This window comes from Canis lupus, chromosome 3, assembly GCF_048164855.1.
Source record: "Canis lupus baileyi chromosome 3, mCanLup2.hap1, whole genome shotgun sequence".
NCBI lineage: Eukaryota > Metazoa > Chordata > Mammalia > Carnivora > Canidae > Canis > Canis lupus.
In genome coordinates, this window is record NC_132840.1 from 12736255 (window position 1) to 12749589 (window position 13335).

The 13335-nt window shown below is 44.9% G+C and overlaps 1 protein-coding gene across 3 annotated transcripts in view; it reads left to right on the top strand.

Moving 5' to 3' along the window:
- Positions 1-13335, top strand: part of PDPR (pyruvate dehydrogenase phosphatase regulatory subunit) — a 36356-nt gene that overhangs the window by 18310 nt on the left and 4711 nt on the right. For all 3 annotated transcript variants that reach the window (XM_072818347.1, XM_072818355.1, XM_072818364.1), the window contains exons 10-17: positions 516-640; positions 2446-2601; positions 2790-2923; positions 3277-3425; positions 3874-3986; positions 5395-5489; positions 7042-7131; positions 12246-12428. In XM_072818347.1, coding sequence (XP_072674448.1) covers positions 516-640; positions 2446-2601; positions 2790-2923; positions 3277-3425; positions 3874-3986; positions 5395-5489; positions 7042-7131; positions 12246-12428 — 1045 coding nt within the window. The remainder of the gene's footprint in view (positions 1-515; positions 641-2445; positions 2602-2789; positions 2924-3276; positions 3426-3873; positions 3987-5394; positions 5490-7041; positions 7132-12245; positions 12429-13335) is intronic.

Sequence of the window (13335 nt, forward strand, 5' to 3'; positions counted from 1 at the left end):
ATGAAAATGATGAAGATGGTAAATTTATGTTCTGTTTTATGTTCTGTCATGTTCTGTGTATTTTACCGCAATTAAATTTTTAAATTTATTAATGAGGCCATTTTTTTCTTTAGTGGCTTGTAGAATGGTTCTGAAAACAGTTATGGAAGAGGAGTTACCAAAAGTGTTTGGAACAGAAATGTGGTCAGATAGTTGTATAACGACCTGAGGGTTTTCCAGAAAAAAACCATTGGATGTATAAATTAGAGTACATTTGTAATTTTATTTTAGTCTTTTTTTTAATAGATGTGGCTTATTTTTAGAACACTTCTAGGGAATCTTATTAGAGCTAAAATCATCGTAGTGGTTTTGAGAGCAGTAGATGGATACATATTTGTTTAGAAAAGTTAAGGAAATTGCCCCAAATTTTCAACCAATCTGTGACCAGACAGGATGTTTCTGTTGGTTCTTGATTCCGTGTACAGTAGGGAGAGCGTCCCATCTGAGGCCCAGCAACTTCCCCCACATCTAAACAGGTACCTCGCCGAATGGATGGTGCACGGTTATCCCTCAGAAAACATCTGGGAACTGGACCTGAAGCGTTTTGGAGCACTCCAGAGCAGCCGCACCTTTTTGCGCCACCGGGTCATGGAAGTCATGCGTGAGTGGAGCTCTGGCCCAGCTGCACCTCGCTGAAGGGATCTTCCCTCGAGCCTGTGTGATCATTCTGAGTGGGGGCAGGTTTTTCCTTCAGTTGTGTAATAATTGCTGTGAGCCAGGCTTCTGATGTTTGGTTGGGGCATGAAGCCCCATGTGACATTTGTGGGACAGTCTCTTTAGTATATTGTTTTCTACTTAACCTCGGGGAACAGGAATGCAGACTAGGACTTTCAGGTGCTGGTTGCTGTCCAGTCCCCGCAGCAGCTTCTTGTAGATTCCTAGTGTTTGCCATCTGCTTTCCACTTTGCCTAGAATGCCAGGTAATGCTCTTGCTGCCTCTTTTATCTGTGATCATGGTGTGCTTTCCATGGCAGAGAATTTGCCAGGTTATTCTCAAAGCTTCAAGCTTCTCTGAGTGATCTTTGCCATTAACTGTAACATGCTAGCAAGGTAGGAAACCATTTCTTGGGTAAATACAGAATGTACATTTCTGTTTTTCTCCTTGTTCTCACTTCCCTCCAACTTTGAAAGGCTCTTTATTTTCACTTGTTACCTTGTCTCTGATTTATTTTCTAGCAAGCTGTTAGAGCCAGCTTTTGTATCAGGAATTGAACCAAATCAGACTGTCGTGTCATTGTCCTATACTGAGGAACTATTCTGAGACTGCCAAAATGTACCTGAATATTTGGGGCATATTTCTGCTCACAGCTAAATTTCTACACTGGTTGCAACCACCATTCTTGGTTAACAGTGAATTGTTGGTTTAGTAGCCGGGGTTCCATTGATGATGAGGCTTTAGATAACTGTTAGCACCTGCATGCTCCTCTAGCCTGTGGCAGAGAACTGTCTGTGGGAGTCACGGGGTCTGGCCAGCAGTGTGGGTGGCCACTAAGGTTCTTCAATTTTAATAAATATTTTAGTTAAAATGTTGACCTGCCATAAGTCCTGACTTCCCCAGGCATAGTTCGTTTAGAATCTGTGCAAATCATAATGGAGCTTAAGTTTGTCCTTGAGAACATGATGGCTGTCTCTGGTTCTCACATGATAGAAACTGGGGAAAGTGTAAATTGGACCTTCAGAGTGAGAGGAGATTGAAAAATCGTCACAAGGTGGAGTAGCCAGTGTGGCTCCTTCTCTTGGATCTCTTAGCGTCCCCTCCCTGTTGTCCCTTTTATCTGGAATGCTGTAAGGTCAGGTCTTCCCTGTGCAAGGGACTAGAGATCACACTCTTTCTGGCAATTTTTACAAACTGCTGTTGCTGATTAGCCACAAGAGAAATGAATTCTGACCTGGCTTTGTTATGTGATGTCACTGGGACAGGACTATGTAACCTGTCCGATTTCAGAGCCACAAAATCAAGGCTGTGGGCCCCTTCACTTCAGAAATGGGTAGGTGTTAGGAAATGTCTGTACCAGTTGTGAGGTTTCAGTGACAAAGGCACTATGTAAAGAAGCATGTGCCACATTTGCACACTGCAGCCCCGGCATGCTTGTGCTGCAGCTGCCTTCTGCCGAGAATTCTGACCTCCTGCTTGCGGTTTCTGCCTATGGATTTGAAATGATAGTTGTGAGCAGAGACCTGGATCTGTGTGGCTCACAGCTGCGTACCCACGGAGGGATGACAGTGGCTCTTGCAGCATTATTCTTTCTTTTGGAGCCGGCCTGTTACACTGGGTACTGTTTGCACATTAGGTCCATTAGCCTGGAGAGTGTGTTTTTGTGACTAGGAGCAGCTCCTGGTTCTGGTGGATGTTGTGTTCCCGGCCCAGCAGTTTGGGCTTGCAGAGACTGTTCTATTCTGTTCCAGCTCTGCTGTATGACCTGAAGGTTCCCCGTTGGGACTTCCAGACCGGGAGGCAGTTGCGCACCTCTCCTCTCTATGACCGGCTGGATGCGCAAGGAGCCAGGTGGATGGAGAAACATGGATTTGAGAGACCAAAGTACTTTGTGCCACCGGACAAGGGTAAGAGGGCCCGTTCTCATTTTTGTTCTTTTTTGCTCTAAGAACCAATAAAACCCATTTAAAATGTATTACAGCTAGAATGTGTTCCTAGAAGAATAAAGAAGAAAAACCTTCAAACTATACCAACATGTATATAGAGAGTCCCCGATAGAAATCTCTTTTCTCATTTCCTTTCATTGTGTCCGCAGACCTCCTAGCACTGGAGCAGAGCAAGACTTTCTATAAGCCAGACTGGTTCGACATCGTGGAATCTGAAGTCAAGTGCTGTAAGGAGGCCGTGTGTGTCATCGACATGTCTTCTTTCACAAAGTTTGAAATAACAGTAAGTGCTTGGGAACAAAAGAATAGAGGAGGACCCTGTGCATATACATGAATGCACCTTCTTTGCTGTCACTTTAAAACTACTTCTATAAGAACTCTGGTATATTTTCATTTTTTATCTGTATTATACCGGTTTTCTGAATTTTTAGCTCTTTTAGTCTGCTTGCAGAGGCCCACTTTTCCTTCGACTCCAGAGCTAGCTTTCTCTGGAGCTTCTTGAGTGGAGTAAATCCATAGACCTTGCTCACAGAGACCAGAGGAGTTTCCTCAGCAAGTCACTCTGCATGGTGGACTGTGTCACCTGGCCACATGTGCTTGTGCTCACGCGCTCTGCTTTGCTCCCTCACCCTGCAGTCCACCGGGGACCAGGCCCTGGAAGTTCTACAGTACCTCTTCTCCAATGACCTGGATGTGCCCGTGGGCCACATCGTGCACACCGGCATGCTCAACGAGGGCGGGGGCTACGAGAATGACTGCAGTATAGCGCGCCTGAGCAAGCGCAGGTGAGGCCCCCCTGCCCCCCCACCCGCCCTCTGAGGACGAGATGCAGTAGAGCAGAGCCCCCAGCTCACTCACCCGGGAGGGAGTATATACTGAGGAAAAAGAGGTTTCAGCAGCTCCTGCCTCGTCTGTTGGCAGTGCAACACAAATCACAAGGGAAGGAGAGAGAACACCCCAGATTCTGTAGAACTCGATGTGGACAGATCAGTCACCCTAGAGGGCAGATGTGTTCGCTTATGGTAGTAGCTATCTTGGCACTAACAGGAAGCCAGAGTCTTCTGTTTGGTCCTTGTGTGGTAGATCCGGGAATTAGGTGCTACTGGCCCTCTCTGAAAGCTCAGACCATTTGCCAGTCTTGTGCTCATTGGTCGCTTTGAAATGAATTAACTTGCCTGCTTCCTGACCCCTTGTCTGCTGCCTGGCTCTCATTACTCTCTGCCTCCCTTTCAGCTTCTTCATGATTTCCCCAACTGACCAGCAGGTCCACTGTTGGGCCTGGCTTAAGAAACACATGCCGGAAGATAGCAACCTGCTCCTGGAGGACGTCACCTGGAAATACACCGGTGAGCTGGGCCCAGGCCATCAGCTGCATGGGAAACCACCAGTCCGTCCACATATCTTCTCCATTTGTCTTCTTAATGTTTGATGTTCAGAAGTGGGGGTCAGAGTGAGAGGCATATAAGAGCCTCTCTGGTCATATGTCGATCTCTAATACCCACATTCTGTCAGTGAGGTGTGGAGTGAGTTGTGCTTCACTTTCGGTTTTGTGCACTGCTCTATCCCCTATAGCCAGTGTGGAGGAGCGCAGGTATTGGTCAGATATTGAATGGGTCAGTCATTTGAATGGTATTTTTTCTTTTTATATTTACTTACCTATTTGATGGGGTGCTTGGGTGGCATAGTCCGTTGGGCTCCCACTGTTGATTTTGTCTCACATCATGATCTCAGGGATCATGAGATCAAGCCCTCTGTCAGGCTCTGTGCTCAGCCTGGAGTCTGCTTGAGATTCTCTCTCTTCCTCTCCCTATCTTCCCTCCTATGTGCATGCGCTCTTTCTAAAATAAATGAGTCTTTTTTAAAAAAAGATTTGTCAGCAGACTCCATGCTGAGTGCTAAGCCCAACTCAGGGCTTGATCTCACAACCCTGAGATCATGACCTGAGAAGAAATCAATAGTCGGATGCCCAAATGACTGCCACCCAGAAGCCCCCAAAAGCATTTTTAAGTTTATTACTTAAGTATTATTTTCTTCAGAATTTCTCCTTATTTTTTTAAGTGAGTGAATAAGTTTTGAGGATGACTTAATTTTCTGATGATCTCCTCCTCAGCAGTCCTGTTGGGACTTCTATTTCCCCTTCTATCTCCTCATTCCAGGTTTAAGACCTGCCCAACCCCCACTTAACAAATTCCTGCCCCTTGTCCCAGCAGGCCCTCACCACCAGTTCATCATAGCAGTAACTCCATTTAACTTCTTGCTACCTGATTGGGAAACTATAGAACCACAGTTGTTTTCCAGCCTATGAGGTTGCTGTGTAATTACCACAACCTGCTGTCATGTGATGGGATCCAAGGTGGTTGGGCAGCTCTCCTCAGGGCTCTCCTCCATGTGCAGATTTGGGATTGGGCTGTGCCTGTCACGTAGCAATGCTGGGGAGGAGACAGTGCGAACTGAAAGCGGGCTCCTAGCCTGTTGGCCGGAACAGATCACAACCCTATCTAACTGCATTTGAGGCTATGGGATGTTGTCTCCCTGTGTACCTGGGAAGAGGAAGTACGCTCTCTCTTGCCAGCATTCAGCAGCTGCATTTAGAGGTGTGTTCCCCAAAATTGGGGTGCTCTGTGTCCACCCTTGGATCACCTAACCAAAAGGTTGGTTTTACGGTTTCAACACCCTGGCCGGGGTGTCCAAAACAGACTTTTCTCTTTGGCTCAGCTGTTACCTGGATGAGCATCTCTTGTTCTTTTCGTTTAGCCCTCAATCTGATTGGTCCTCGGGCTGTGGATGTGTTGTCTGAGCTGTCCTATGCTCCTATGACTCCAGACCACTTCCCAAGTCTGTTTTGCAAGGTAAGTGCTAATAAAGTTTTAGCTTTTTTTTTTTTCTTTTTTAAGATTTTATTCATGAGAGACACAGAGAGGCAGAGACACAGGCAGAGGGAGAAGCAGGCTCCTCTCAGGGAGCCCGATGTGGGACTCAATCCATAGACCCCAGGATCACGCCCTGAGCCGAAGGCAGACACTCCAGGCGTCCCAAAGTTTTAGTTTTAAATGGGCAGGGAATATTTCTTTTATGGGGATGGCAATTACATGTTCTTATTGTAGCATTAATGCCCACAAAGGGTATTCTGGCTTTTATTAAGTAAACAAATGACTGAGTAAATTCATTTTTTTAATTTTTTACCCTTCCAGTTCTCCTTATTCAGTAAGCATTAGAATATCTTTGAAGTGGATTTAACTTCTCAGAATATCAGTCCTATATATTTAGTGTTTTGTGTTTGTGTAGCAGTGGATTAAATATTGTAAGTTTTAAAGGATTATGATGCTGATGCCAAAAAATGGTAGTTAGGTCAGGTCCCTCTCCTGGCAGCGCTTCCCCCTTTCCCTTCAGAGAGTAACTTCTGTGTCTGTGGCATCTCCATGTGAGAAGCAGTTTAGGCGAATCTCTAAACAGCTTATGTTTCTTAAATTTGGCAACAGTAGCAATTTGTAATTGTGTAAAGAAACCTGAACTAAATACTGATGAGAGTCCCAAACAGACTAGTGGGTTTGGTAACCTGTAACAAACAGCTGCCAGTTACTGATGGACGCTCTCTGAAGTTCAAACCCAAGCTGGATCCACCTACTGGCAGTATAGTTTTCCTTTTTCTCCATGGTGGAGTGAGAGCAACAGAAAACTCTTGCATTAGCCATCGGCCGGAGAGGGTCCCTGTACCATTTGCTTCCTGAGCGAGTGATCTGCATGCATGAGCCTACAGAGGAGCATGTCATGTTGGGCTCCTCATGGGAATAGTTTGCTTTAGTGGCATCTGGGACCTACCACTTTCCATGATAGGAACAGTGATTGTGTCAGAGGCCCATGAGGTAACTGAGCTGCTACGAACACGTTTTGAGTGTGAGAAGCCCGGTCTCTGACCCCAGAGTAGCAGGTGCATCATGTTCTGTGGTCATCAGGCATCCTGTTTTGTAGGGCAGGTGCCCAGGACTTGACCACCAGAGCACAACCAACCCCCCACTGCCTGCCCCCGCCCCCCCACCCCAAGAAGACATTTACCTGGTCCTTGGTGCTCCTGATGCCGATGAAAACAAATCTTTAGTAGGACTTTGCAAAAAGAAAGGTTTCATGCTTATAAAGACTGGTTCAACTTCCCACCAGCAGCTTGGCTAGCATTCTGGAGAAGAGAGACTGGAGAGATTGTACTCCTTTCCTGGTGACCCCAATACTTGGAAACAGACCACTTTGAGGATGAATTTCTTTCATTCATGTGTATCCCCTTTAGGGTCAGACAGAGGGTGCAGAGCTCAGGAGAGGTTCACCTCAGGTGTTCATCACTTTAGCAGACATGGAGCCCTCACTTCTCTGAAGAGCCTCTGTGCTGCCCTTCTCCCTTTGCTTCCACAGGAGATGAGCGTGGGCTACGCGAATGGGATCCGGGTGATGAGCATGACTCACACAGGAGAGCCGGGATTCATGCTTTATATCCCCATTGAGGTGAGCCTCAACAGAGGAAGGTGGCTTGCTGGACACTGGCGGGGCCAGAGAGCCCTGTCTGACCAGGCCTTGGGAACTGAGAAAGGCTGCAATACAGGGACTTGAACATTCTGAATTAAGTTACATACTGTTTTTGAAGAAGAAATACATTTACATGATTTATTTATTTTTTTTAAACTTTTTTTTTTTTATTTTATTTTATTTATGATAAGCACACAGTGAGAGAGAGAGAGAGGCAGAGACATAGGTAGAGGGAGAAGCAGGCTCCATGCACACTGGGAGCCTGATGTGGGATTCGATCCTGGGTCTCCAGGATCGCGCCCTGGGCCAAAGGCAGGCGCCAAACCGCTGCGCCACCCAGGGATCCCCATTTACATGATTTAAACATAAAAACTTGTAGGAAGGATTTAGTGCCATCCGACCAGTTCCCACCACCCACCACTAATGAAGCAAGTATTGGTTTTTGTAGGTCATGTCAGCAGTTTCTGTGCATATGCAAGCAAATTCAGAGACATTCACAAGCCCTTTTTCAGAAACACAGATGAAAGCATTCTGCTGTTGTTGATCTTGATCTCTTAACGATTTCTCATAGAGGTTCTTCCCGGTCAGTACCTAAAGAGAAGAGCTTCCTCTTTCTGTTTTAACAGTGGTTAGTATTCCATCAAATCATTGAATCATAATGTATTTTATTAGTCTGGTACCAATAGACATTAATGGTTGTAGCCCTCTGCTGTCCTTTGCTGTTTGAGGTTCTGCGTACGAGTGTCTCCGCTTGGCGTGTGTGTGCACGCACCAAGACAGCTTTTTCACGCTTTGGCTGATAGGTACAGAACCGTCATTGAGCTTTTAATTGTCTTCATGTGTGAAGCAACTTTTCAGAATCCATTTCCAAGTAAAAGCTTATCTGTAGGACCCACGTACTCCTGCCTGCCCATCCTCCATGCTGTTCTTCGGACCTCACCCTATCTCGAGCTTTGCACTTGCTGTTCCCCTTCCTTGGCGTGTCCTTCTCCCACATAGAGTGTCCTCACAGCCACACCTGCTTCAGATTGTTCACATGGCATCTTCAGGATGAGGCCTTAATGGGCGCAGCTACCCCTCTACCCCCGGTTCTCCCTCTCTGCTTTCCCTGTTTTGTTTTGCTCCATAGTGCTTACCATTGTCTGATAAAATGTATTTTCTTTATTTAGTTCATCAGATTACCCTTGTTTAAAGGTAAGTTCTCTCAAGGCAGTGTTGTCTGTTTTAATGTTTATATCCCCAGCACCTAGAGAAGTTATTTGGCACTTAGTAAATGCTTAATAAATGTTCTGGTCATACCCTTTGTACATTTTTCTATTGAATGATTGGTCTTTTTACCAGTTTCTAGGCACTAAATCAATCCTTGCTGCTGAGTTGTAATTTTTTTCCCAGTTTGTCATTTGTCATTTTTTTAAAGATTTTTTTTCAAGAGTAGGGGGAGGAGTAGAGAAGGAGAGGGTCACAGGCAGACTCTGCACTGAGCCCAATGTGGGACTCGATCTCACCACTCTGAGATTGTGACCTGAGCTGAAACCAATAGTCAGAATCTTAACCAACTGAGCACCCAGGTGCTCCTCAGTTTGTCATTTTTCTTTCCATTTGTCTTTGCCAAGTAGGTTTTTTTAAAAAAAATTATGAGAAAAAAAATTATGAGAAATGTTGCACGTTACATAAATTTTTTTATTTTTATGTAATTGAGTTAATCTTTTGTGCCTTCTAGAGTTTGATACATAGAAGGGACTTCTGCACTCCAGGACTGTAAAAGTTTTCCAGTTTTCTTCTAGTGCTTTTATAGTTGTATTCTGTTGTATAGGGTTGTGGTTTTTAAAAAATATTTCAGTGCTCCATCATTTTGCATTGTCTCTTGCTGTACTTCATGAGATACTGATCAAACTTTTTTTTCCATGTGAATAACCAACTGATTTGACATTCTACCCTTACCAGATACTAAAGTCCTGTATGTATTTGGGCTTATTTCTAGATTTTTATTCTGTTCCCTTGGTCTAGCCATGATCAGGATCACACTGTTTGAATTATTGTCTTTATTAGATATCTTAATATTTGGTAGTGCTTATCCTCCAGTGCTTGGAAAATCTGGGGAAAAAACCTTCGTGTTCCTTATTTCCCCCTTGGAAACTTTATAATTATCTAGTAAAAAACACCATTTTGGGGGACTTTTTTTTTTGGATTATGTTCCATTTATACATTAGGAAGAACTGACATGTTGAATCTTACAAAGAATGCCTTTTAGTTTTTATTCAAGTTTTTTTGTGTGTGACTTTCAGGGGTTTTTGAAGTTTTCTTGATACAGGCATAAAAATCTTTCGGTGGTGGTGGTGTGAATGAGAAAGGGTAGCATTGTTCCGTTATCTTCTAAGTGATTATTTTTTTTAAAAGATTGTTATTTGAGAGAGCACAAGTGGTAGGGAGGGGCAAAGGTAGAGGGAGTAGCAGACTCCCTACTGAGCACAGAGCCTGATGGGGGACTTGATCCCAAGACCCTGAGACCATGACCTGGGCTGAAGGCAGACACTTAACTGACTGAGCCACCCAGGCGCCCCTAAGTGATTATGATTTTTGAAAGCTATTTTTTCTATTGTGTTATTTCTTTACTAAGTTATCTTAGTTATTTTTCATTTGAGTCCCTGGAATTTTCAGGGTCCAGTCTTACCATATACCAACAGTAATAGGAATTCTTAACAACTTTTGTTCCTACAATTTCTCTTGTCCAGCTATGACAAGGAATAGGGATCCTAGGCATCTTTGTCTTGTTCTTGATGTTAGTCACATTACTTAGAGCGGTAGGCTGTTTTTTAGTTATTAGCTGAAGCATGGATTTACCAGCCCATGAAATGTTATGTGCTTGTCCAGACAAATATAAGAAGATTAAGATGAAGGGATTATTCACTATTTTGGAAGAGCTCATACAGAGGTAGTTGACTTGTGCCTATATAGGTAGGGATTGATTCTGAAGTGCCACAGGGTCAGTCGGGTTTGCCACTTGAGTGCCTGTCATTAATTGGAAAAACCCAGTTAGGCAGGGAAGGCTCTGTGGTTCTAACAGCTTTATTACTTGAGGCCTTGGTTTCTACTTCTGATTTTCCTGGGCTGGTCCCATTTTTATGATTTTTCCATGAGGCCAGGAAGTGATTTGTGTCCTGCGTGGGTTCTTTTCAAGCTGACTTTCATTCTCAGTAAGGTTATATGGTTGACCCTTGAGTCATGTTGGGGGGTCAGAAGCACCTTCCCCCCTACTCAGTCTAAAGCTCTGTGTAAAACTTCAGACTCCTCAGAGACCTGCACTAATAGCCCACTGTTAACTGGAAGCCCTACTGATACATAAAGAGTTGATGAATACATACTTTGTGTGCTATGTATACTGTGTACTGTAGTCTTACAATCCAAAAGGCTAGAGAAAAGAAAATGTTAATAAAATTCTAAGGAAAATACATTTACAGTCTGGTACTGTATTGAAAATTCCATGGGCACGTGAGATCCACGCAGTTGAAACCCATGTTAACTATACTTGTCAACTATACATATGTCTCTTTGAGGGAATGTCTTCCAGAACTTGGCAGCAAGTGGCAGATTGTTTTGTTCACACTAAATCCCCAGCACTTAGAAAATGAGTATGTGCTGGGGACCTACTTTAAATCTTTCTTCCCTGGCCTTCCTCTTAAGTACTCCACTTGAGGCAGCAAAGGGCAAATGTACCAGGGAAGCCAGCCTATTCTCATTTCCCTATCAGCCCTGCCCCCTGCCCCATTCAAACGCCATAGCCGCTTGCGTGTGGATTCAGTGTGGTGTGGATTCCATAGCATGAAGGCTCTTGCCGAAGTTCACAGCATCCTGACTGCCGTGGCCCATTCGGTAGGCGCCTACTCAGTTGTAGGAGTGCCACCAGCAGGGCAGCGGACCCCACCAGGGGAAAGAACTGCAACACCAATGAAAGCTGGGGTTCTGCATCTTCCACTTTTATTGAGCTGTCATGGGAACACACCGCTGGACAGGTTTGAGGTGCACAGCATGGCAGGCTGAGGTGCCCTGTGAAAGAACTACTGTGCTGAGTTTCATGAGTGTCCTTCATCTCTCATAAATATGATCAAAAACACAAAAGGTGTTTTCCAGGTGAAAACACTTAGGATTCACTCCCTTAACAACTTCAGCCTTGGTCACATAGCAGGGGCGTGCAGTTCTCAGGGTGTCTGCTCCCTTCCTAGTTCCATTTGTCTCCTACCTGGAAGTCCTGTCCTCTGCCCTCTCTTCTTCCACTTCCCCCCGCCCCCACCTTGCACTCCCCACCTCTGTGAACCACAACTCTGATCTGTGGGTTTGCATTTTTGTTTTAGATTCTACACGTAAATGTGATTGTACAGCATTTCTCTGCTTGTTGTTTTTTCTGTTTTACAGTTTTTAAAGCAAATAATGTAGTCTGTTCTGGGCTTTAGATTCCACAGAGTATGTTTAGGCAGGGATTGAACATTGGCTTTCTGTTTGGCAAACTTTGTTTATTTAAGGTATCTGATACTTACAGCTTCTGGAACCAAGAATAGAATGCCATGAGGCTGGCTGTTGTGGGACACAGGTGGGGGGACACTGCCTTCCTGGCTCCTCTGTGACTCGATCTGGGTCTCTCAGATGTGCTGTCACCTATGAAAAGTCAGACATTGTACATAGAGTTCCGTGTGACACATTCCACAGCATGGCAGTGCCTAAGGGGTCGTGGGGGGTGGGGAGAAAACAAAGCCAGGGGCAGATGAGCAGGCTGTTTGAGAGGCAGTTAGGAGCCTGGCCACTGACTGGATGGTAAGAGTACACCTGGGAGTGTTACTTGAGGATTGTTTCCTGTCCTAGGCACTAGAGAGAAGGGGAAGATACTGCTTTCATGGAGCTTATGTCGGGGTTAGGGGTAACCCTGGCTCATTACTCCTCAGCAGTAGTGCTTTGGTTTGTCAAGGATGAGACATCCTGAGAATTTCATATGACCTTCTCCCTTGTCAAGGTCAATGTTATCTGCTATCAGCACTGCCAGACACCCCCATGTTGAATTCTAAAGGTGTGCGGGTTACTGACGTCTCGTCTCCTCCCTCTAGTATGCCCTGCATGTGTACAACGAAGTGATGAGTGTTGGGCAGAAATACGGAATCCGGAATGCTGGGTACTATGCTCTTCGTAGTCTTCGAATTGAGAAGTTTTTTGCCTTCTGGGGTCAGGATCTAAATACCCTCACCACCCCCCTGGAATGTGGACGAGAGTCTCGGGTAAAACTGGAGAAGGTACTGTATCTGCACAGCCCACTGCGTCCCCCACCGCCACCGCAGGAGCAGAATCCTCCAGAGGAAAGGAAGGGCTGACGTGGAAGGCCCTGGGATGGCCTTGGGTGGACGAGGCCAGTGAGGATGCCCTTAGAATGAAAAACATGTCTGTCCTGATATGAAAACTGGCTGTGAACACTTGGCGCTTCCCACACCTCCCTCGTACAACCCCGAGACTGAGTGTCGCGTGCTTCCGTCTGAGCCATCCAGGAGCCCCACTTGGCTCTCCTTTAGACTGAGTGCTTTCAGGGAAGTTTTTCCATTAACATGCACGGGTATTTGTACAAATTACTCATCTTATATTCACTTGCCTCATATTTTGTTTCTTTTAAAAGTAAATACACCATTAAAAAAGTCATAGGTCAAGAGGATAGGAATAGGTCTCTTTCCCACCTCTGAACCCCACTGAACTGCACTGCGAGCTTCTGCAGAAGCACCAGCGTAGCGTGTCTCTTTGAGCGCTCCGGGCAGTGCAAACACACAGCATGCACTCCCCTCAGCCTAGCTGGAGGATTCCACATGCTTGCTTCATCACACCTTGTTTTTTAAACTTAATATCTTAGCAATCCTTGCCTATCGTACAGATCCACAGTCTTTTTCTGATAAAAAAGTAATCTATACTAATTTTGGAAGATAGGGAAAAGTATCAAGAAAATTAAAAATCACCATTTGATCATGATCACTCAGTTTCTGTCCTGCTCAGGTTTCCTGTACATGCAAACATATATAGTGAACATCGATACCTATGCATGGGCTTTTTGTTTAGATTATATATATGTGTGTGTGTACGTATATATAAACATTTTTCTAAGATCTGACAAGTATTTTTGATTTTTCTTCCTTTTTTTTTTTCCTATGTGGTCTTGTG